This window comes from Epinephelus fuscoguttatus, linkage group LG8 (assembly GCF_011397635.1).
Source record: "Epinephelus fuscoguttatus linkage group LG8, E.fuscoguttatus.final_Chr_v1".
Lineage (NCBI taxonomy): Eukaryota > Metazoa > Chordata > Actinopteri > Perciformes > Serranidae > Epinephelus > Epinephelus fuscoguttatus.
Window position 1 is genome coordinate 40,255,636 of NC_064759.1, and position 26,483 is coordinate 40,282,118.

At 39.6% G+C, this 26,483-nt stretch overlaps 1 protein-coding gene across 3 annotated transcripts in view; it reads right to left on the bottom strand.

Moving 5' to 3' along the window:
• ascc3 (activating signal cointegrator 1 complex subunit 3) overlaps positions 1-26,483 on the bottom strand; it is a 252,888-nt gene that overhangs the window by 108,913 nt on the left and 117,492 nt on the right. For all 3 annotated transcript variants that reach the window (XM_049583116.1, XM_049583118.1, XM_049583117.1), the window contains exons 12-13: positions 6,504-6,680; positions 5,328-5,399 (exon numbers count right to left, since the gene is read on the bottom strand). In XM_049583116.1, coding sequence (XP_049439073.1) covers positions 5,328-5,399; positions 6,504-6,680 — 249 coding nt within the window. The remainder of the gene's footprint in view (positions 1-5,327; positions 5,400-6,503; positions 6,681-26,483) is intronic.

The window sequence follows — 26,483 nt, forward strand, 5'->3', positions numbered from 1 at the left end:
GCCAAAGCAGCCAAAGCAAACCAGCTATATTTTTTAGTTAATGTTAATGTTCAAGTTTAAAGTTTGTTTATTTAACCCTGTTAACAATAAATGGGTCAGTTTCTCATACCAACTGTTGTGGATCATTCTAACGAACCCGATTTCTAACATGACTGACAACAAAATAAGTGAATATATATAATACGCGCTTGGATCGGATTGGTATCGATATCGGCCAAAACTCAAGGCTGTAATATCGGTATCGGATCGGAAGTGAAAAAGCTGGATCGGGACATTCCTAATAAATAAATAATTATCTATCTGTCACATGAAATTATACAAAGTACAACTCCAGTGAAATGTGACCCCATCTACTCCTATAACTTGTACACTGTAATTTAATCCAATTTTTGCATCTTCTTACATTGCTGGCTGCTGCTTTATAATTGTCTATGTTTCCGGATGGTTGTGGTATCTGTGGTTTCTGGTTGTGGAATGATTAACTATCCACACATCCCAACATGAAGAGGATGGCTGCATGGTTGCTCCTACCAAACACAGGCAGTGCTGCACTGCAGCCACCTCTGAACAGCAAATAGCAGTGTTCCACAGCAGGCACAGGACAGCACCTCACATTCCCACCAACACACTAGTCCCTATTTACCATAAATCACGCGCCTCCTCCCCATCTCTCACCAGATTCCTTTGCTCTGTTAGATTGGCATAAAGAAAAAGACCCATGTGGTTGAATGGTGCTGTCAAGGATTTAGCCAGTTTCGGTTAATTAAAGGATATTACAATTCCTGATATCTTGATATCTGATGAATGACTGCATGGAGGTTCACCGTTTTATTTTCCAACGCTTGAACAATGGCTAGCAGGATGCTAGCTCAGCTGCTGGTCATCGTCTCCATCTCTTCCTTGATGTTTCCTGATGTTTACATTTGAAAACCTCCACCGGGCTAACTAGATTCTAGCTAGCTAGAAGTCAGCAGAGAGAAGGTTTACAGATTAGTGAGTTGATTTCCACATCTCAAAGAGAGGTGACTGAAAATGCCCACCTCTACATCATAATTCTAATCTTTTTCAAACGTTATGGTAAGGAAAAGATCATGTTTTGGCTAAAAATACCCAGTTTGGGGGGCACAATCCCTGCTGGAAAGGAGGTGATGGCTATGTAAACAACAACCACTTTTCATAGTGCTGTCCTGGCTGGAACACAGCGATGTCTCATTAAAAAAACAGGAAATGCAGCCGTGACATGCTAAAAAGCACTGGAAAAGTGGTCTACAGAAGCCAACTTGCTTAAGTGCTATGCCATGCACCATTCCATCCACCTCTCGATGAAGAAGTCCACTCAATTTTCTAATGTTACTTTAGAAACGTTATGATACGTATGAAACACACAAAAGTAATGCAGCCGTAGTTGGCAGAAACCTACAATGCCAGCATTTTCTTCTGGTGTCTGGGCTGTAAAAAAAGTCCCTACTTTCGAGTAACAAGTACCTGTAAAGAGCCTTGACAGACCCTGTTGATATTGTTTTTTATGTATTTTTGTTACTTTTTAGTATGGAAATTAGACCAAACAACATTACATGACTGCACACACATGCAGCAACCAGCTGCGTGTATGCTCCAAACACAGTGGGTCCGAAGAGACCACTGCAGCAAATGTTATTTATTGAAGGCGTTTTATCTGCACCACTGAGCTGTGTGGAAGCATTGTCGGCAGTAACCGCCGGCTTCTCAGCTTATTAAACTTCTTTCTGGCAGCATGCTTCCCACCAGGAGGGTGGTAGCAAAATCATAAAGGAAATTTCATCCATCAGATCCTCCCAGATGAAATTAATATATGTCACAGCCACTTCTTGACAATTTAATAATGAGCAGGGAAGAGGCCTCCCCAGCTGAGCTGTGGCCTCAGTGGCCTCAACCTACACGCTGGACTGGACCATTGTATAGTTTTAACCGGGGAGATAAAAAAGTTGTCAGTGGTGCAGTAGAATTAAGTTGGTTTACAAGCTCTCAAGGGCTCCAGCAGGACTCATATTAAGTGTGTCTCTGAGGGAGATAATGGGCAAGAGAGAAGGAGGAAAAAAAGCAAGAAAAGGTGTGTGTGTATGTGTGTGTGTGAACACTTGCAATAAAATGATGCAGACAGGATAACAACCGTGCTCAATAGGGAGTTCAACTCCTGTAGCAGATGGGAGCTAAACGGTAAAGTCTGAATTCACAATTCTCATCTTCCCAACAGGCCTTCTGAGGCAGAAGAGTGGAAGCAGAATGAGTGGAGGCTGGTGGTTGGTGAATGGGGGAAGGAAGGGGATAGTAACGCTGGGGGAGATAAGGACTTCAGAGACTTTAGATAGCAGGTGTTCATTCCAAAAGGTTCACAAAAATGTTTACAGCAGGAGGTCCCGTTCATGAAAAAGTTCATAGAAGCATTTTCAAGGCAAACAGTTGTATTGCTACAACAGCATTACTGTGAGCCTCTTTGAGTTGCTCTAGTCCAAACGTTTCACAGTGACAGTCTTCATACATTCATGAAGAAGTATGAAGGACATGCATAAAGGTAATTCAAACCCCTTTCTAATATGGCTGCAGTACCTAGAAATCTGGGAAATGCAGATTTTAATGTGGGAAACGAAAATTGTTCAGTAGGTATGATTGTAGTTTCTTTTGGACTAATAGACTGTATGCAGCAGGCACACATTAACTCAAAAACAAACAAAAACATTTGAGCCCAATATCAGGATAAAATAGGGGAGCCAAAGCTGCAAGATCCAGTTGGGCAATGTTAGGTCAGTTGTACATCATATGTTTTCAACCAACTCATTAATGAGTGTAAATTAGGTCTGTTGCAATTATTACATGATTGCCGGGTCACTATTATTTGAGCTGATCATGATCATTAAGCATATTTGTTAGATTTCACAATCAAGGGAAGTCTGCAATTGATTTTATTTTCTGTTATTATAAACATGATGATATTTACTGATATTTGATTCTATTTTTTATATATTATGTTGAATATAGGACTACATATGTATTTCATTTTGTTTGTTAATTACCTGTATTGCAAAAAAAAAAAAAAAAAGGATATACATGCATGCCACTTTAGGATCGACTGACTTAAAGGGACAGTTCTAATTTTTTTAAAGTGGGGTTTGTGTGAGATATCCATAGTGTATTACATACAGTACATGTCAGCCGGCACACCCCCAGTTAGGAGAACCAGACAAGAGTAGCACCACTGGAGATAAACAATGCACTGTTGTGGATGGGGGCCAGAAGCAAAATGTATGTTAGCCACCTAAAAAAAAAAAATCAGTTTAAGTATACGCTATATTTTGAATTTTACCTTACCGCCAGACAAACCATTCTGAAGGGGAAGCTGTTAATGGCTTTCATTCCCCATCTATGCTCTTATAGCCACCAGACTCCATTGACAAAAAACAAAACATAACAGTAATTTTTTTCAAATACAATAACACAAACACGCTAACTGATTGAGGCAGAAGCAGACCTGCAGCTCCTGTGTTCAGTGATGTTAAATTACTTTTTTCTGAATGAAGTGTGGCTTTGATGAGCACGATATAACGGCTTAAGTTCCCCGTTGTAAATCGCTGTCTGATGGCGAGGAAACCTGGTGAAAATATTCTAAATATAGCTCTGCTCAACGGTGGCTAAAATATATTTTGCTGCTGCCCTCATTCACAGCAGTACGTAACTTTGTATCCATGGTGATACTCCAGCCTGCCTCTCCAAACTAGGAATGTGCTGACTGACCTACTGTATGTGATACACTGACTATGGATAAGTACCTCATACAGCCCCACTTGAAAAGATCCAAACTATCCTTTTTAACGACACTTTTGGGCAGTGAGTATCTGCAGATGCAGAGTGGAGCTGCACAGTTTTCTGTTGTGGACTTTTGGAGTGTACAGAAATAACTGGCAGCCTTTTCTGTCAAAATATTTTGTTGTCTTCACCAACTTTATTTTTGTATGAGGGAAAGAATTAATAAACCCTTTTGATTTAATCTGCAAGAACAGCCTGCGTTAACTGTGTGAATATATCGTAACAAATGTGTTTCGTGTCAACCTAAGGTTTACACTCCTTACCAAGTTTTGGATACTACAGGTACATTTCCATCAACTGAGTTGAGGAAACTAAAAACCTGAGCTCAAGGTTCCAATGTCAGAGAAAAGAAAACAAGGAAATGGAGCTTGGCTGTCGAATGTAGCTCTTACTGCTGTAGGACAGATTCTTCTGTTTCAGCTGTATGAGACCGTTTTTCTTGCCCTTTGAAGCAAGATGATGACAGAGATGTGCCAATAACTGGTCTCTTTATTTATAGCAGAGAGTCTACCCTGTGGGTGCAGCAGTGCATTTGACAGCTCTGGGGAAAGTTATGCTGGAGATCATTGACAGACAGTCCTTTGAATTGTTGTGCAATCTGATTGGACCAAACAGATAATCTGTTATGGAACAGCAGTTTTTTTCCCCCAGCAAACTATTTGTAGATTAATTGACAATCCTTTGCCAACAACTGCAACATTTTCAGCGAGCAACCATTTAAATTTACAACACAGGTTTAGGTCTACTTGCAAAACCAAACCAAACTGCACTGCTGTGTGTCATAAAATGAATAGAAAAGGACAATTTAATTTTTAATCGCAATTATTTGTATGACAATTGATGGGCTACTACAGGATGACCAAATTTAAACTGATTCATTAGAAAAATTAATTTATGCGAACCTCAAAATGGTCACCTTAAAAACTTGAATAATCTCACTGGATGCTTTGGGGAATGTGACGTGCTTTGCTTATGGTGCTCTGTTGTGTGCTGGTGTTATGTGCAACACATGAGCAGCTGATGTGCAATACTGTTTTGTGTAGTATGTGTTTCTTTGTTTTTATGGCGTATGCTTCATTTCCTCTGGACTATTATTGTAAGGCAGCAATATTTGTGCAGCTCCTGAGTCCCTACGGGGACAATAAACTATACTGTTCCATACCGTATCGCATTGTATCGTATCACAGTGTATCGTATTGTAAATTTTTGTGATTATGACGGTCCCACCTACAGTTGTCATTTGAGCTGACAAAGTCCACAGTTGTCAGCAACAATTTGAAGCTTTGCTAAAAAGATAAAATTCTCTAAACCTTGGCATAGAAACTGTGACATTTAAAAGTAGTGAATATTCTTCTAAATTTACTCCCCTTTACATTCTTTATTACATTAACTCTCTCTCTCACACACACACACACACACACACACACACACAAAAGAGACGCAAAAACCTGTGTATATAATAATAAAGCATGCAGAGGAGCCCTTACCTGATGACCAGCTTTAACCTGCTCCAGAACTTTGTTGTAACAAACTTCCTCCATGTCATGAAGCTGCTGGATCTGAACAGGACACATAATAAACAATTTTATCTTACCTGACTATTGCAGCGCTTTAGCTATGTAACTAATGACTAGCAAGTATTTATACAATTGTACCCTAAAGACCGTGCATAATCCGGTGTTACTCAGCCTTGTCTTCTTTTCTTTGTGTATCAATACTCTGCAACTAAACCTTTGCTATCAATAACCAGTTAGAGGAACAGTGACACTCCCTTTTCGATTGATGAGTGGTGATTTACTTGTAACTTAGGGAATAAAAATTATGACCTGTTTGAGACTAAGTTAACACTAATACAAGCTTTGCTTTGTGACATGAGAACCTAGGGTCATTTTCTCATGCCCGTTCAGACCATTTCTCACATTCACGTGAGGCAACACAGTAAATTATGCATAAATATTGCATTGATGTATTTCTGCACCAAAATATTGTTATGTTCATTTAAGTGACATCAATCAGAGGAAATAACATGATTTAAGATTTTTATGTAGAGAAAATTCAAATGTTTGTGAGTTTTGAATTTCTTTAAGAAACTTTTTTGGTACATTTTCTTTTACAACCCTCTCTCTATCAGGCAAGAGATATGCACCCCATCACGCAAGAAATGTGAATAAAACATTTGTTTTTATTTATTTTTATTTTTTATTTAGCTGCATGTGAAGAGTTATGTTAGCTTTGCATATGGGCTTGCAAAATGTTTAGTTTTACTGCAGGTCTAAAATATTCTTCATGCTATAAAATACAAAGTTCTACTTGGCTATGATCAAAAATCTTAAAATTCCAAGGTTGAAACTGAATGGTTTCCATTTAACAGTCATGGCCATGCCGATGTAGCAGTCTGGCTCTTCAAATGATAGTAAAAACCAATGTTTTTGTCTTGTGGAGAAGTCTTATCAGATGTAGCTCTTCAGTACAGATGTCCCCTTTGTTGTTGGTTACTCATATATTGTATGCATGTATCCCCTAGAAGAACTAAACTACATGTACATGTAAAAGTTACATGGTCCTGTAGGTTTGTAAATAGAATAAAATAGAATAGAATAGGAAGAACTTTATTCATCCTCCAAGGGAAATTCACATCATTCACATCATGGTTGCATGTTTACCTTGTTAGTGGTTTTGATGCCGACAAAGGTCTGTCCGAGGGGCACAGGTCTGAAGCGACTGTCAAAGAAGAAGAGGCCGATGTAGGGGTTTACGTGAAGAAAGGCGGCCACATCAAGATAGTTGGGCAGGGTGGCTGATAGTCCCAGGATCCTGATCATACTCTGGGTGGATTCCACCTTAAAATCAGACAACACAGTGTCACAGTTACACTTAGCTCTATCCAATGCATTCATTCAGGCAAAAGGAGTTGCAGTACTAGGAAATTTCTTCTTGAGATTTCCTTGATGAAGTGACTTGCAGGCCAAGAGAGCAAAAGACAATGTGAGAGGTTGTGATACAACCTCTTCGATTAGACGTCTTAAAGTTACAATGTGTAATTTACATGGTTGTTTATTAGCAAATATCAACTATTGCTTTCATACATATATATTTACTAAAGTGTAATGCAATTCACATACAAATGGAAGCTTTCTCCTAGGCTTAGAATGATTTCTCTATATATACACACAGGCAGGCGTGGTATGCTGGAGGCTGCCGTCTTGCGTTGCCATATTTGAATACAGTGGCCAAAAGGGATATATGCGCTTCGCGTTTACCTAGAACTTGCTGTCACTGGAGACAGAGAAGGTGAAGATCAATCCGGGGCGCTTCTGCTTGAACCTGCTTTGTACTTTTCTGATTCTGTCGCACTTTAAATGGAGGACCACATATGTGTTTTGCCTCGTAAGAGGGAAACCACGCCACCAAATAAAAGAAAAAGATCAGATCGGCAAGGACGGGAAAAAACGCGAGTGAATATCAGCATTGCTTATTCCAGGTGGAAAAAACTCCTGTGGAAGAACACTCTGGAAACGCATATATTATAATCGTACCAACCTATATTTGCCACACTGTGCCGTGACTATCACATAAAACGTGTTATTTTAGCATTACTGTGCTAATGTTTGCTCATGTTACCAAAATAATTTGAAATAAAACACATAACATAATGTTCTATCTCACAGATAACCTATATCTCACTGGTAAGCTATGACATATTGTAGCGCCCGCCAGGACGTGTGGAAAGGATGATGCAGTTATTCGGCAAACCAACGTTTATTACTGAACAGTACAGGTTACTGTTGGCCGTAACTACGCCAAAACAACCAACAAACAAGAACTTAGCTGTAACTCCAACTGTGCACTCCTGCTCTCTCCTCCAGCTCGCTCATACACACAACAGCACCCGCACTCACACAGCTCTCATTCCCGTCACACTCGCACCCCGCCCCCCTACCTATACTCATTCAATCCCAAACATACCATTAACTGACAGAACATTGACATTATAACAGAACATTTACTGCAGGGTTGCTACAATATCGTAACGTGGTTTAGATTCCTAAATAAATATTCACCTCGTCGCTAGATAAGCCTACTCCTGAAAAACTCGAAAAACTCGTGGATGGATCTCTGCTGTCTGCGCAAGGCTTTTTATCCTACGAGGCCACCGTCACTTAGCCGACGGGAAGGGCGAGCGAGTGAGCGCGAATGAACCCTGCAATCTAGAATCTGACCGCTGATGTCACTGTTACTCACCATTTTTACACACTGAGGCTTTAATGATTAAACGTCCAATCCCCGACTAGTCGGCACCAGAACTATCAGTTAAACCTATTAGTGTGTTATTCATGTACAAGGCCGCTTAACTGTCATGCAGCTGCCCGCCACTAGTGGGGGCTACAGAGCGGTCAGACAGGAGTTTTAAAGCAGTACTGTGGGAAACTGGAGCGATGTCCTCTCACAAAACCAGTGCGGTTTGGCAGTACTTTGATCTAGAAAATGAATACAGCAGCAATTAATCTTTTTTGAGGCGTTATATCATTTGTTAACTTTAAGTGAGCTGTTGTCATTTAATCTGCAGGGTTTACAGTCATACTGCACGGAGCAAAATGCCTCTCATTTCAGCTGGAATTTAATTAGAATTTAGATGTAAGGTGTAATCTGCAAGGTTCATTGTGCCCCACATTTCAGAGGCTTTTTTTCATATTTTACATGTTATTTTTAGTGGTTAACTTTTGACTGAGTTGCTGTCATGTTCATGTTTTGTTTTTAGATATCATTGAGATGAGGATTCTTTCGTTGTCAACCACATTTGAGGAGATAACTGTGGAGGAAGTGAAAGGTATAATCAGAATAGTCACCCTTATGAGTCTTACTTAAGTTGGGTTTATTTCTATAGTGAATCAAACAGTGGGGCCACACTGTGGTGTGGTGGTTAGCACTGTCACCTCACAGCAAGAGGGTTACTGGTTTGATCCCAGGAAGGAGCCCCCCTGTGCGGAGTGTGCATGTTCTCTCTGTGTCAGTGTGGGTTTTCTCTGGGTACTCCAGCTTCCTCCCATAGTCCAAAGACATGCAGGTTGGGGATAGGTTAATTGGTGACTCTAAATTGGCTGTAGGTGTGAATGGTTGTCTGTCTCTATGTGTTAGTCCTGCGATAGTCTGGCTGTCCAGGGTGTACCCTGCCTCTCACCCAATGTCAGCTGGGATAGGCGCCAGCCGTGACCCTCAAGAGGATAAGTGGTTACGAAAATGGATGGATGAATCAAATAGTAAAAGAAACTATACCCCATTATTCTAGGGACCCCCTGAAAGTCCCTCAAGGATACCCGGGGGTCCCAAGAACCACTGGCATTGGTTATATAAGAGGATATTAGTGATACTTGGTAAATTACCTGGAGTGTTCATATTGTTCATTATGCACCACCATTCAGACACAAAATCATGGGCATCATATTTATCCTGATTTATGTGTGTCTTCTAGGTTTGTGCTGACGATAAAATTGACTATCCATAACTAAGAGACAATCGGCAATTGCTGATGCCCATGTCAACTGTAATTTTTTTTTTCAATCATTGGACTATTTTATCTTTTCTTTAATTGTATTAGAATCTTAATCAATATAATTAGTATAAAATGGCTTCAGTTCTGCTGCCTTCAGCCCCTGTGAGTTGGTACCTTCACACATAAGGCAGAGGGTTTTCAAAAGGCCAGCTACCACTCAGATTGGTCTGCTAATACTTTGCTGTAAATTCACATGGGGCAGGGATACCCTGGGGGCAGACATTAAGGCTGTGCTCCCTGCAGACCACCAGCCCCTCAAACTCTGCCCCAGTTAAGTGTGTGCTGAACTTAGCAGGATTATTGCATGTTAGTGACGGCATCCCCTGAAGCATGCTCAGGGCCTGTGCTTTAAAACCACCTTCATGATGCTAGTGACAGAACACTCCACTACAGCAAGCCACAAGAACCGCTGCACTGATCAAGATCGATCTTTTAATATAGGCTTTTTCCCATGGATGTGTCAAGCTTTAACCCGTTAATCTCTCCGGAAGGAAATGAGCCTCAGCGTTAAGATATGAATGACCGTAGTAGCTCCAACGTTACTGGCTCTTTTATCTGTAACTGTTACAGTAGCTTACTTTTTTTTATATTTGGGTGTCATTTATTATCATCCTGCAGTGTCTCCTCCTGCTGTCTGTGTGCCCTGGCTGCTGCGCCACTTTTACACACACACACACACACACACACACACACACACACACACACACACACACACACACACACACACACACACACAACAAGCACAAAGTGCTTTACAGCCAATAGCAAATTGTTACTAACAAGCTGAAGCAACAACAACTGTTGATGTCTAACGGTTTAGCTCACTTTCTCTCATATCTTAAAACTTATCAACAGTAATGTGACCTGCAGGCAATGAGTCTCCTCAGCAGCACAGAGGACAGGAGGACTGATACTGACTGATGTCTGTGTTCTTTATTCTTTCTAAACTTCACTCAGTATCATGATGTCAGGAATATGATTTATTGCCATTTTTATTTTGTTTCCAGTGAGATATGTTTTAATATTACTGGTGCTGCTCTAAAAACGTTTGGATATAAAATATTCTTTTTTTATTGCTGTTGTGAAGTTATTCTTTATGAAAAATAATACCTTGTAAATGTTACACTATTTGGACAAAAATAACACCTGTGTGAGAATACTGTTCATCTACTTCAGTTCAGCTATCAACCATCATCCCCTACAAGCTGATCACGAAACTCGGTGACCTTGGCATCAACAACACCCTTTTGCAACTGGATATTGGACTTCCTAACCAACTGAGTCAAGTCATTTAGGTTAAATAATCACACCTCCTCAGCCCTCACCCTGCACACTGGTGTTCCACAGGGCTGTATTGTAAGTCCTCTCCTTTGTTACCTCTTCCTATGACTGCACCCTTGTACTAACCTGGAAATCCAGACCCAAATCTGGTGCAGCTCGGCTTCAAGGGCATGGGTAATGAGCATCATTACTGATTGCCAGAGTGACTCACTGAGCAAATTCAAATTGTGTTCTAGTGAGAACTCTGGATTTACAGGGTACCCTTGTACAGTGTTCCAATATAATTATTAAGCTTGCAGGTGACACAATGGTGGTTGGCCTCATCAACAACAGGAAGGCCTACAAAAAGAAAATCAAGCACATGGCAATGGGTACAGGACCACTGACAAAGTTGTTGCATTTGATGAGTTGGGATTGAAGATGTGTTGCTAATAACAGGGTGAAGGTTGAGAATTTCTGGGTGTCCACATCTTCAAGGCCCTTTCTCAGACTCCTAAAACTCCAACCCTGGTCAAGTAAGCACACCAGCATCTGTTTTTCTTGAGGACAATGAAGAAAGGCCATATTCAGAAAACATAAGACATGGTAGAAGGTGAGTATCTGGCTTTGGGGTTTATGACTTACAAGACAAAATAAATGATCTTGCTCAAATACTGTATGTCTGTATTTTGTCTTTGAAACCTGAAGCAAACTCAATATGTTGTGTATCAACGTGGGTGAGAGGAGAGAAGGGAGGATGGGGGGAGAGGGGTGGCCCTATCTGTGAGCCTCCTGCTGGATGTGACAGGGAAGATTGGTAAGGCCTTTAATGTGATGCAGTACCTGTCAAACCATCCCATCAAGATAAGACCCAACCAATCCCTGCCAGTGGACCGGGCCTGCACGACACATTCACACCACTGCTGCTGAACCTCCGTACTGCAGATGTGCATCATGTTCACCTACAGAGTGTCAAACAGTCTGCAGGGTTTTTCCTCTCACATTGCCTTTCACTTTATGCAACTCTGGATTTAACTGCTCCTTTCTACAAGAGATAAAGAATCCATGTTTCAGTTAAGTTTGTGGCATCATTAAATTTTATAGCAACATAGGGTAATTGTGATTAACATCTGAATTTACAATTACCCCAATGGGTAATGAGCTGAATAAAGGTAGGTCACAATATTAAAATAAGATGCTGAGGTGATCTGTGAAGTCCTTTGTGGTTTTGCACTAAGATCCATGTAGCTGACAAAGCCACAAAGAAATGCTACCATACAAAAGGAAAAGAGTGCCACTAATCATCAGTGAATTTGCACGTACACTTGAAATAACACCTTGAATAAAATGAACAATTGAAATGCTGGACCTTTGAAGATTTCATAGCAAGTACGATACTGACACACTCCCAGTTCAATTCTACCTCTACAAAAATCTATTAAGCATATGAACAAATGAAAAAGAACACTAGAATTACTGCCTTGCAGTTGTATGCCTCCACAAACCAGTTAGGTTGCATTCACAGGTGGGGGATTTGCAGGATTATGATGTCACAGTGACAGCTGACCTTTTAGGTATAAAATGTCATTACTTTATCACTGTATCCTTTTAGACATTTGTGTGAAATATTGTCATAATTAGCATATGAGTTCTTGAGTTATAGACAAAAACATTATTTTTTAAGGTCACATTGAGCTTGCCCTTTGACCATCAAATTCTAATCAGTTAATTCTTCAGTCCAAGTGTACGTTTGTGCCAAATTTGAGAATAATCCCTGTGGGCTTTCTTCTCTCATGAATTTATCGCATTCATGAGAATAACACAGACACAAGGTAACAGTGCCTTTGACCTTTGACCCACAAATTGTAATCAGCTCATTCTTAACTCAAAATGGACGCCTGTGCCAAATTTGAACAAACTCCCCCATTCCTGCCATGGCTGTCACAGGCACAGAGACATAACAACCCATTGTCCTGTAAAACGTCCGTGCCTGGAAAAATTACATCACCATAATAGTGTATGAAGTTTTATTTTGAAATATAAAAATAATAAAAATGGCTGCTGTCTCTACCACTTAAAGTTGTACATACCTGTACACTACACACCAGTTTATATGTACTGTTTCTAGATTCATGGTATAGCACATTATGTACTGATCTGTGCAATTCCATTGTAGAATCATGCCATATCAATACAGTGTCAATAGACACTTTCTGCTGGACTTGTACTAATCGTGTACAGCATATTGTCAGGAATATAGTATTGTATATAGTAAGTTTTGAGTGGAGTGCAGCCCAAGTTTGTCATTCAGTGTAATTCTATTTGGTTGTCCTTATGCTGTTTGCTTTGTGATTGATGTGTCATGGCTGCTGTAACTAAGCAATTTGCATTGGTATTAATAATATACTGTTTATCTTTATCAGTCTGTTCTATCACAGACATCTATAAATAATTAACCTTAAACTTTGTGATGAACTTGAAGCTGCACTCCAGCAATTGTTACATATAAAAGACACAGTTTTTTACTGATCCTGAGGAGTACTACTCAGCTTGTAATCTGGAGGACTATAAATTTATAGCTAATTTAAAGCTTGTGCTATAAAAACAGGGGTTTGAAAGACTGTGATTAAATCCAATTCTCAGGTACGCTGACTGATAATTTCCATTTTATGCCACTTCATATTTCTATTCCACAGTAAGCAGTAAATATTTTACTTTTTACTGCACTGAATTAATCTGGAGGGTATACTTACTACTTATTTAACAGATTAAGAATTTAAAAATCTTTCATGAGTACAATGAAATTAGGCAAAATGTAAGACATTGTGAAATAAGCCCCACCTTAAACATTAAAATGCTCCTTACATGTTAATGCATCAGTAATAATAATAATAATACTAATAATAATACGTATAATAATATAACACTGACAGTGTCAATTTTGCCAACAAGCTGTATTTTTGATTTGTCTATAATACTACTGCCAACACCAAGCAGCAACCTCCAGTGCTGAAAAATGAAGCCAACAAGGAAGTGCCAAAAATGACAGTTTCCTTGAAAGGCCTCATGAGGCTGGCTCCAAGACTCAGTTAATCCCCATAGACCTCCATGTTAAAATGCCAAACTTCACAGCAGAAAAAAAACGTGTTTATAGCCTGGGACAAAAAACGATTTTGGTCTCTATAGCTAATTTCCCCATTCATGACAACTATACAGGGTTGAATTTTTTATATAACTCAGTGGTTTAAATTGTATTAAGGCTTAAAGTTATGCATAATTAGAGGTGTGGCTGCTTTGAGTGACAGACGAGTGCTGTCCATTGACAGCAAGTGGCTACGACTGTGCCAATGCTGGTTAGGAAACATAACCATGGTGTAAGCCCAGATTCACAGAATACAGGCATAGCGATAATTATTTTAATGTATTTTACATACAAAAGGTTCACCGTAACGTTTCGTTCACCTAAAGAGTCTGATTGTGCTAAAATAACAAATCAGCCATAGTCAGCCATAGCTGTAAATTAACCATGCTAACTAAGCTAGTAGCTAGCATTATGGTTAGCTTCCCCCTCTCGTCCAAATATGATCACTTCTTGCTCCAAAAACCCAAGATGGCGATGGCCAAAATGTCAAACTGTTTCCACCAACTTTCCACCACTGCTGTAAACAGTGCTGAGTTTCAAATCATTTGCAGTAAACTCAGAGAAAATGTGGGGATCTGGGGACACAAGCTGAAAACACAATATCACATACATGATCACTTTATATAGTTATAAGCAAAAATGGTAGAAAGTAGCCATTTATTTACACATACAGCTTTTCACTGAAAACATCTGCCTTAAAATGCTACAAACAAGAAAAGTAAGACTGGAGTCTGAAAGGCTGAAAAACCAAAACAAGCTTAAAGAGTCAAAAACGTCTGTTGAGTTGAGTTGAGGAACTGCTTAAGTTGTGATGACTGTCTGTTGTGTCATCACTTCACGCATTGTCATTTAATCAATTATTTAAAACATTATGACTAGTGCAGCTTTAAGGAAGGGCATGTCTAGGGGCTCAGTAGTACCTTAATACTAAAGTGAGGTGGAACAGAACTAAAAACAAGGGCGCAAATATGTTCTTGACACCCTCTTTGCATCTAGCCAAGTAACAAGTCATCAACAACCCCATAAAAACTGCTTATTATGGTCATTTTAGGGCATTATAAATGTATTTAAGCACTCAACTATAAAAGGCATGCCTTATGCATGCTTAGGTGCAAAAAAAAACGCTCCTTATATACCAAACCACCAAGAAACCCCACAACACAGCAGCATTAAAGGCCTTTGTAATAAAGGTTAGAGGGACTTTATCTTGAATGCAGCGCATAATTGGTAGCAGTACACCCGGCCAAGAAAATGTAGTCCAAACCAAAGCTCTTCCAAGTAAAACATCAAAGTCATAACTGGCTTGGTTCTGAAACATTTGCATAAAAAGGGGGACAAATATCATTTAGTTTACAGGGATTTCCATATTAATGTGTCTGAAGACGTGAACTTAAGCACCTAGCGCATCAGAAGCAGTCGCCGTAATTCCTTCAACACAATCAATTATAGCAGTCTGTCAGGTGTGGCAATAATGGGACAGAGAGATGAAGGAGGTGGGGGAGGGTCTGCTAGGCGTACTGCTGGCATCCAGCATCTGCGGTTGGAGGGTGGACTATGAGCTGTTTACAAATTCTCACACAAAGACAAACAGAAACATGCTGCTTCTGTGCCAGTCACAATCCGATATAATTAGTAGCAGAAATAGTAGTCCTAGATGTTCTACTCAAGGAAAGTGACATAATCCTCTGTAGCCTCTGCAGCAGGAACAGCATTATGTTCAGGTTACAATATTCTGTATTACTTATCTATTCCTTGTACAAGCTTGTTATTTTTAAGAGAGCAATTTAGTGCTCCCTTTTCCCATATCTGCTTTTACAGGTGAAGTTCACATGTTCAAGATGCTGGCAGCACTCATTAGAGTATAAGGCTAATGATTTTCTATCTTCTTGTCACCATGTCATGTGCAGAGCTAAACCAAAAAGAATGTATCTACTGAAAAGCATTGTGTGTGTATCCAAAGCATGATATATCTTCTTTCTGTGCCATAGAGCCCCATAGCTATAAAAACATTTTTTTGACAATAAATAAATAAATAAACATCAATGGGCCACACTGTTGCAATGGGTGGATTCTTTCATAACTAGGGATGTCAACCGGTAACTGTTAATCAGTGAACCGCCAAGAGTATTTTTAACTGATTGTGCATGTTGGTCTGCAGGTTAATTTTGCTTCTCTGCAGTTTACACCACCCGGGTCTGGTGGGAGCCTCCTAGCTGTTAATACGGCAGTTACAGCAACTAATACTGTCCTGACCAAGCAGCATTGCTCTGGAAAGATTGTGCCCACCCTCCAGTCTTCCCTCATGTCACCCTCACGAGCTGCACTACTAGCTAGCTCCCACCTAACCCGGAGGCAATCATCAAAAATGCTCACGTGAGTAGCGCACACTTCATATCAGGTTAGGGAAGAAGTATTCATAGCTATAGGAATGAATAACGTTATGTGTATTGAGGGTTATCACGTCCACCTAATCAGAAACTGGGGAACTTTTAAGAGGAATGTTGGATTTCTCTGTAACGCTAACTTTATATCGCATTAGCTAACATTAGCTTTGATAGCAAAACAAAATGGAGGAAACCGTTCAAGTGTCGTCCTCCTTTGTAAGATTGGCGTAGTAATCAACTACAAAGCTGGCCATCCCACCTTCATCAGTCCTGTCAAGTCATCCATCCACAGAGTGAGAACATACAGGTCGGCCAGTCTGGTCCAGTTGGTTGATGTTTACATTTTGAATTTCCCCTCTGGGGGAACACTCGCTGTCCCAGAGAGTGAGTGACCGGACACGTTGGATTCATAAATTCAGTCTGACGCTCTGCACTTCAATGAGAGCACTGTGAGTCTAAGAAAGAGAGAGTTCCGTCTCCCTAGACACAGTGCCTAGAGTGTGCTCTGCGGTACTCTGTAGAATTTAACGGTACATTATGACAGCGCTCTGAATTTACCAACGGTCTAGAGTGTGCTCCAGCATTTGGAATGAGCATTTCCGAATGCAACACTTGCGTCATCTTTCTCCATTATCTAAAACAAGCCAGCAGAATTTGCTAGCTAGCATTAGCTAATGTCTATTTAGAATTGTTTTGCCTCCAGCTAAGCCCCACCCACCAAAAAAACATCACACTATTTACTTGCAGTAAAAGGGTCTATTAGACATTTGTGTGAATGATTTTTCATACTTAGAGAATTAACTCTTGAGTTGTGGAACAATACATGTTTTGTGAAGTCATAATGATCTTGACCTTTGACCACCAAAATCTACAAAGCTGATCGTTGAGTCCAAATGGACATTTGTGCCAAATTTGGAGAAATTCCCTCCTTCAAGTTTAAATTTACTATACTGTCTTTGTTTCTTTGTTCTTTTTATTTTATATAACTTGTACTTCTTACAATATTTCTTTCTTTCTTTATCCTATATTTATATTTATCCTTTCCTTCCGGCCTTATGTTTTATGCTTTAGATTTTTTACATCTTTTTTTCCCTTTCTGCCCTCTCTTCATTTTCTGGTCTTTCTCTCCTTTCCTCCCTTGAAACTCATTCCACTCTACCTACAGTTCATTCTCCTTCGGCTGTTTACAACTTTGCGAGCAATAACTTTCTGCTCTCAACATCCTCTCACATTTTTCCCAGAAAATGCACTTTCTAATCTGTATCTCTTAACGGCAGTGAATCACATTACTTTTTGCTGCTATAACAATCTATATTCTACACACTATTTTCAAAGTCCTATCTTATGTCATATTTTTATTATTTTCAGTTGACTATTTGTCTGTAATTACCTTCTTCTTTAGGGCTGTAGTCAACCAAAGAAAATCTTGGTTGACTGAAGTCACACATAATCTTCAACGAATCGATTAGTTGTGGGGGAAAAAAAAAAATCTGCACGTTATTTTTACTTCTGCTGTGGTGTCTGTGTCACTCTGCAGTTACACCTCCAAAACACTAGTCAGCGGTGGAGGACTGTGTTAAGTTCTATAAAGTTTAGTTCAAATCAAACTTTATTTATATAGTTGATTCAAAACTCACATTAAACACACATTAAAAATGGCTTAATAGGGACAATTTCAAACACTTATATGCAAATTGGCTTCACTATAAATCGCAGAACTGACAGACAAACACTTGTCTTTATCTGGACACATTTCCCCCACCAATACAACATGCTAACAATATTAGCACAAGTCTGTGGCATTTTACATTGTATAAACTAGCCTAGCATCTAGCAATCTTTTCCTCTTCTCATATAAAACTAGAGCACTCGGAGAGTGCAGACCTCTGCCAAGCAGCTCGGATTTCCCGCCATTTTATTATTTTATCCACTTTGCTTCAAACGATCATCACCAAAATTTTATCATCTGTTCCATGTTCCATTATCAACCTTTCCTGAAAATTCCCGTTTCCAAAATCTGTTCATAACTTTTTGAGTTATTTTGCAGACAAACAAACAGACCAACATGTAACAACATGTAACAAAGGTAACGGCACATAGTTTGGCTCCATTACAGCTCACAAGATTCACCGACAAAACAGCTGTCACACTAAACATGTTTTCCAAACAAATACAACATGCTAACATTATTAGCGCCAGCCTATGGCATTTTACAGTGTATACATTAGCCTAGCGACGAGCAGAGATTTCCTCTGCTCATATGAAGCCAGGATAAATCCCGAAGTATAAATCCCTGAAGGATAAATCACACACAAGACTTAAAATTCTATTTTAGTGGAGGCTTTACTGTCTTCACAATTTATTGTTTCTTATCTGTGAAATACAAGTAAATACAAGCTTTGCCACAGGAAATAATGGATTAATCCTGGAAAGCTGTTGATGTAGCACTTTTCTCCTTATGAAAGTAACACAGCGATTATTTGACTAATGAGAATTTGGTTGGGTGAGAGCATAGCAACCAAATAATCGACTAGTCGACCAAGAGACTACAGCCCTCTTCTTTTTATTTTCACACATGCAGCATTATTATTCCAACTTCATCAACTCATGATATAAAATGTTTGAAATGTTTTGAAAAACAATATCATATGTTAAATGTGCTATCATTGATGTCTAGAGGACGCATTTCACTGACTGTTACAAACCACACTTCTTTCATATTAATGTGTGACCAGTACTTCCTGAAGTCCGACACTAAGTTAGAGAGACTTTTGTGAATGACAAGGATAAAACTTTAAAAAATGTATTCTTCAAGCAATGCGGGAGATATCATTATTCAGCTAAACCCTTCACAACATGTTGCTCCCTCTCACACCTCTGCAGTGTGTTTGCTGTCATCACCCATCGGCACCAAAGATCAAGGCTACAGGGAAAGTAAAAGCATTCATTGAAAAAAGCTGATGGGAGGACAGTTCACTTCTTTTGTTTCCAGAGCTACCCAACACAGACAGACAGCTTGGACATACTCTTAAATAGCATAAAGTAAAAACAATCACTGCAGATGAGTGGAGCTGATTGTCTGACTATTCTGAATGGTGGTGCCTGTCTGTTTGAGGGTCATGGGAGGTAAATCAGGTGTGCACCACAAGGAATAAACATTAACAAAGTTTTACATTTTCCCCACACATATTAATGGTTATAGGGCGGCACGGTGGTGTGGTGGTTAGCACTCTCGCCTCACAGCAAGAGGGTTGCCGGTTCGATCCCGGCAACCCTTTTGCTTCTGTGCAGAGTTTGCATGTTCTCCCCGTGTCAGCGTGGGTTCTCTCCGGGCACTCCGGCTTCCTCCCACAGTCCAAAGACATGCAGATTGGGGACTAGGTTAATTGGTAACTCTAAATTGTCCATAGGTGTGAATGTGAGCGTGAATGGTTGTTTGTCTCTATGTGTCAGCCCTGCGATAGTCTGCCGACCTGTCCAGGGTGTACCCTGCCTTTCGCCCGATGTCAGCTGGGATAGGCTCCAGCCCCCCCGCGACCCTCAAGAGGATGAAGCGGTTAGAAGATGGATGAATGAATGAATATTAATGGTTATACTTGAAACCATGAATTTCCTTCTCTATCGTCATATTTGAATCACTGGCACAACTAATCTTTTTAGTTTCAAAGACAACAGTAGCTCTCAGTGTGAAAGTCAGTCATGTAAGGGCACTACACCAAGTAAATTTACTAGTCATGGGAAGTTCTACTCAGCCTGTGAAAACAGTTGTGTAATGTCTTCTGTGGTTCTGGAGAAGCTTCGTAAAGTCTGACATAACTTAATGATAATCAAATTCTCAAAATTTTATGATAGAAAGTTATAAAACTGGGAATGAAATGTAGGAACTCGTGTTTTGAGTTAGATGTTACACACTTAAAGTGGGGGTAGCTTGATTTCTGCTGCTTTGATTTTTTGACACTCACAAGTTCCACAACCACCCTCTAAGCCTCCAAGGTCTCTTACACAAGGTGAAATTTCTGTTAAAAATGTTGGTGCACAGAGATTCCTGTGCAAGTCAATATAAATGCCAAGCAATATATCCTACATGTTTTTGTTAACAATAGGAAAAATAAAGAATACTGCATCCCTAACCCAAAAGAGGAATGAGAGCAGTTTATGTTATTGACCATGGTTGTAGTCTGCCCTGACTGCGCCTGCTGATAAGGTTTGTAATGAATCATCCTGCACCAGCTTAAGTTACATGTTGCATGTTGCACCATGCTATTGCAATTATAACTCTTTTTGCTGAAATTGCAGAAAGCTAGTTGGTCAACCCCAGGGGTCTTAAGGTATGTGTATTTGTCGAAATCCATTGAGGATATTAAGTTTTGGTAGGTGATATTCTTTGGTTTGCCCAGTAAAAGAAATAATGAATCCACTTAGTGTTCAGCTTTATTTCTTGAGATAAATAAATTCTAAAGAATGAAACTTTCTCCTGGTCAGCTTTGGCAATGGGACAGCTTTTGTCTGTCAGCCAGACCATTAGTTAGGTTCGCCATCCGATGCACAGTATAGCACATATAATGAATGTCATTTCAATCTAGAGTCTGGAAGTCTTATGGTTTCCCAGTACGTTACAGTGACAACAGACAAAGTGTGGAATGTAAACCGTGTGGCAGCTTGTCAAACTTATGTTGGGTGACATAAAATGTACGTCCCTGGAAACAAAAACAATCATGCTACACAATTTACAATAATGAGAGCTACATAATGTTCCTTCACAACCAGATTTCAGTCAGTGAATTGCAGTTGCCTTGTAAAGGAACACAAGCTGCAGTCATTGGGGAATTATGCATTATCAAACCATGGATTAAGGGGGAGACCAGAGACAGTTGTAATGTGGGGCAGTTGTAACACCTTGATTTCCTCCAATAAAAACGAAACCGGAGTGATTACACTCACTCTACACATCCTTAATCATATAGCTATCTTGCTTAAGGAGCCACCTTAGTTAACTCCCAGAATATAAGTTACCAGCAAAAGCGTTGTTGTTTTTTTTAGATAATGTCCTGGGATCAAATGCCTTGGAATCCAAACAAGTATTTTTAAGGTGGACTTATGCTTGTGTGACTCTGCAGTTACACCTCCAAAACACTAGTTGGTGGTGGGGTTTCTGTGATGTGCTGTAAAATTTAGTTGATTCGAAACACACTCAAAACACACATTAAACATGACTTAATAGCGTCAAATTCAAATACATGTACACAAATTGGCTTCACTATAACTCACAAGATTCACAGACAAAGCACTTGTCTTTTGCTAGACAAATTTTCCTCACAAATACAACATGCTAACATTACTGGAACAAGCCTCTGACATTTTACATTGTATAAATCAGACTGGTGGACCTGACTAGCAGAGATTTCCTCTACTCATGTGAAGCCAGGGTAAATCATGCATAATGCTTAAAATGCTATTTTATGGAGGCTTTACTGTCTCCACAATTTATTGTTTATCATCTGTGAAACAATAGTAAATAAAAGCTTCGTTTCCACGGAGGGAAATGATTATCAACTTACAAACATAGACAGGAGGTCTGCGTCACTGCGACTTGTAGTTACATTTTTGGGGAGGTGCGCGTCAGGCTACGCCGTAGGTACAGCATCGATTCGACACAGAAGTATGCTTTGGAATCACAGCCTCACGAATGTAACTGTACACATGGGCTACAACAGCAACAGAGATACCATGTGGGAACCACAATTCTTGCATTCTAATTTTTAGCTTCCCACCTTTTTTGTCATTTAAGGTAGTGTGAAAAAAGATAATCATTATTCAAAACTAGAATTAATGCCTCGCAGTTGTATCCCTCCGTGCACCAAGTTGCAAGTTGCACTTACAGCTTAAGTGAAAGCATGGATACTTTACACACATCTTCCCCCGGCAGTGCAGAAGATCTACATAATCAGCACGGTTTCAAGGTGGACACCCAAGAGTGTCACCAATTCAGTATCTGACCAAATGTCTCCCCTCCTGTTCCTGAGTTATGAAGTTGAATAACGGACAGAAAAGTGTTTGTAGAACATTATGGTGTCACAGGGACCTCGAACTTCGACCACCAAATTCTCATCAATTCAGTCTTGAGTGGAAATGGGTGCAAAATTTTCAAGAAATTCCCCCAAGGCCTTCTTGACATATTGCATTCAAAAGAACGAGACAGATAAGGTCACAGAGACGTTTGACTACCAAAATCTAATTAGTTCATTGTTGAGTCCAAGTAAATGTTTGTGCCACATTTGAAAAAAAAATCCCATCCAAGTGTTCTTGAAATATTGCATTCACAAGATTGATACAGATGAGGTCACAATGACCTTGACATTTGATCTTTGACCACCAAAAATCTAAATTGTTCTTCTTTTAGTCCAAGTTGATGTTGGTGCAAAATTTGAAGAACTTTCCTGAGGGTGTTCTTGAGATATTGCGGATAAGGATGGACAACTTGAAAACATTATGCCTCCACCACAGCTATCACTGGGGAGAGTCATAAGGAAGATATTAATAGTCACAATAATGGTTTTGAACTCCAGGAAAATTGCAGAAAGTGTTACAACTATCCCTGGTCTCCCTGTTGCACCCTTAGCTGCACTATCAACTGTGCCTGCTCTGAAGCCTCAGGAATTCTTGACATGCTAATGTTGGGTCTAGTCCTACAGCTGTGTTCTAAGCATTGACTACATGTGCAGTCTGCTGGCAAACAGACTGACAGTTGAGAGGCTTCAAACTTGTGCACTGCAGCACAACCTCTAAAGGTGTTAAGGTGTACAGAGCGCCCAGTCAGCCCTTCTTCAGTAATATCAGCTAAACCTGCAGATAAATGGGCTGTGAACCGAGTAAACAGCGGTCACATGTACGGACCAGTTTTCAATTACCTTGCGGTTAACCCCGCCAAGAGGTCTCCGTCGCTGCACAGCACAGCAGCTCATCCCTCTGTTTCACTCTGCCTCCCTCACTCTGGTCTGAGTCTTTAAGTATACAACTTTTATCCATTTATTCTCAACTTTTCGCATGATGATGAGCACTTGAGTCTGTCCATCATACTCTAGACAAACTTGAGTGGGACAATTTCAATTTAATGATGTTATACACACCTGTAGATTTCTATAATATGACAATTTCCAATTAGAGGCACAACTTTTCGAATCAATTTCTTTCCTACCCTCATTTATTTGTCCAACTGGTGTTTTATGGTGTATTATTTCATAATTTCATTTTTCTCTTTAGGTTCTTGTCATTTTACCCTTTATAGTAAACTCACAAACCCGCTACCTTTATGAAATTTGATGATGATGATGATATATTAATACTGATGATGGTGTGCAGGTCAGGTTAATGTACTATGGACTATAAGAGCTTCTATAAATAACCACAATTAGGGATGCGCAGATTTATCAGTTTAACATCTGTATCGGCCAACATTTGCGTGACTTATACTCCCTTTACATACAAGAACAGATGCGCCTGTTTCAAATGTTGTAAACGTCCCTGCCCTCATACCTCCATTTGTCATTTGTTGGCATAGATACAGCCAGTAGATGGCAGTAGAGGGCTGATTCAAAAGTTCCGGACAACAACAAACGAGGCAACGGTGGAGGAGGTCATAAAAATGTACCTTTTTACAGGGGCAACACTGTAGACAGTCGTGGTCTATTAAGCCATTAAACGTATCGTAGCATGTGGACAGACAAATATTTTCTTTATCGTTCCGTTCAACCATATTTAAAATCTAAAAATGCTACACTGCCCCCACATTTTCTGTTGGTATGCTCTGTTCTGTCCTTATCTGTTAAGCTTCAAAAAACGTGCATAAATACATATGAAATGAACACAGATAGAAGGCTCCATCCATGTCCATATGCATCAGACACTGAGCCCTAAAAGTTCACAGAGGTTGGTTTGAGTTACATTGTGATGCGTTCAAGATCTATTCAGTAAAAATGACTATTGTGTGAAGGTAAACTATAACATCTCATGACTTGTTAAACTTAATCGTGTAAAATGTAGTTTCTGGGAGAAATATGTTGATGTGTTCACAGGGGTATAAATTAGATTTGAGAGAAATTTATGATGTATTATATATAGCAAAAATACTTGTGGAGCAGTTTTTTACGATGTATCTCATGTGCAAGGTTATTAAAAGGTTGTTTTATACATTTGTATGACTGAATTTGAGCTCATTCAAAGATAGTTTAATAAAGGGCTTAATTACTTTAAAACATTTTTTTTCTATTTTATTAGTGCAGATTTCTTTGTTTCCCTGACACAAAGGGAGGAATAAATGACAACAAAAACAAAATAAACAACAAGATAAAAACACTGGCATCAGCTAGCAGCCAAATTGCTATTTTAAACATCTACATTGGTATCAGCCCTGAATTTCAAAAGCAGTGTATCCCTAACCATAACTGTTCATCATGCGAGGGATGGTTGCTTTTGCCGGTTGCTAATATAAATGACATCCTGTGGAATTTTGCCTCATCTTAACTGTTTTTTTAGTGCTGTGCTGTAAGTAGTGAGGTAAACTGCTGTATATCAGACCCAAAGAGTGTGCACATTTATGTGTTTTTGTATGTACAGAAATTTGGCCTTAATCCTACGGGGACACATAAACGCACACATTTTCTGGTGTTTGGAGTATATCAGGACAGACCAAATGGACATTTACAGAGACACTTTCATGATCAGAATACAATTCACAGTGCATGATGCCTGGATGAGTCAGAGGTGGTCTTTGTATTCTAAAAATATACCTTTGCCTCTCTTATGTATTCTCCATTTTTTAATTTCCTTCCACAGAATAACACATGACAGCAGCTCATAAGAAGAGGCTATGGAACACTAAGATTCAGTCTCTTTTTTTCCTGTCTGAATTCACATAATCACTCTAACATCTAAACTGTCCTGGCTGATTCCTGCACAGACACCTGTCAGTCATCATCAGGGGAAATCAGCTTCACAGACAGTGCACTGATTATTTTTTTCTTGCAGCAGCATGGTGCCAAGGGGGCAGGACTCATGCTGTCTCTGATATATCATTTGGAAGTGTGTGCTGTTATTACTTTACTGGCAAACTAAGCACTCGCATATGAAAAAACAACTTTGCAAAACTGACTGACTCAAAGAAAAAGGCTGCTCTATATTAGTTATTATTTAGTACCAGAGTTCATCTATGACGCATGCGCATGAATGGGTGTGCACGGTTAAGTTGTGGCTTGTTTCGAAGGTTTATCTAACCAATTGCGCTTGAGAAAACGAGAGTGAAAGCAAAACTAGTGCGAGCGGCAGTGGTGGGTGGAGTGGAAAATATCTCAATGAGTACGAAAGAGGAGATCTGTTTTCGGCCCCTGTTCCATTTTTTGTTACTTTTTATGTGCAAAACCCATGTTAAACTAAATATTAATCACAGCAGAATAATTTTACATATTTTAAAATGTGTCTGTAGGGGGACTCAACTAATTGCTCACACTCCCCTGCCTCCTTAAACTCACTCTCCCGCCCACACATACACATCGGCTCTCGCTCAACTCTGACTCCCGTCTCTTCTCTCCCTTTGTGTCTCATTTCCCAGCCTTCAGTTGAGTGTTTAAAGAAGAGCTATGGGGATATTTTGTGGATAATGTCAGTACAGTAAATGCAATAGGGAGACGATAATGAGAAGTACAGTATTGTCTGTGAGCCTTGTTACACTTCAAATGGTATTTATCACACTGGGAAGTGAATAAAAAGTGCAGTTTGGCAGAAATATACTGGATGGGAAAAAAGGACCATTTTCAGTGCAATAATCCAAGTAGAGATCTGTGTTTTACCTCAATACTTTCTGAGTGCTGAGAGAAATGTATCTGTATTACTGATATATACTGTGTAGAAAACTGCTAAGTAGCACAAGTAAGCAATGAATTTCTGTACCAGCGACTTTAAAAGTCTATCACTCCTGTTATTTTCCACTGTCTTTCCTTTATTTGGAGCAAAAGGATGCTCTAAGTTTTGGAACAACAGTTCCAAAGATTTGGGGGCTTTGGGGGACATAAACAGAAAGTGTAATGTTGACATGGAGACATCTAGTTCGCTGTGGGCTACAACTTAAGCCCTGTTTTTTTGGTGTTTGATTGTTTATATTCTGGCAATCTGGCACTATTAAAAGTATGCTGAATTAGCTATTAGGAGTTCCTGTCAGCAGTGTACTGATGGATGTTTAGACAATTACCACTGGGTACCTTAATCCTGACAAATATTTCACAGTGTGATTGTTGTGGTGAATGTGGCTGACATT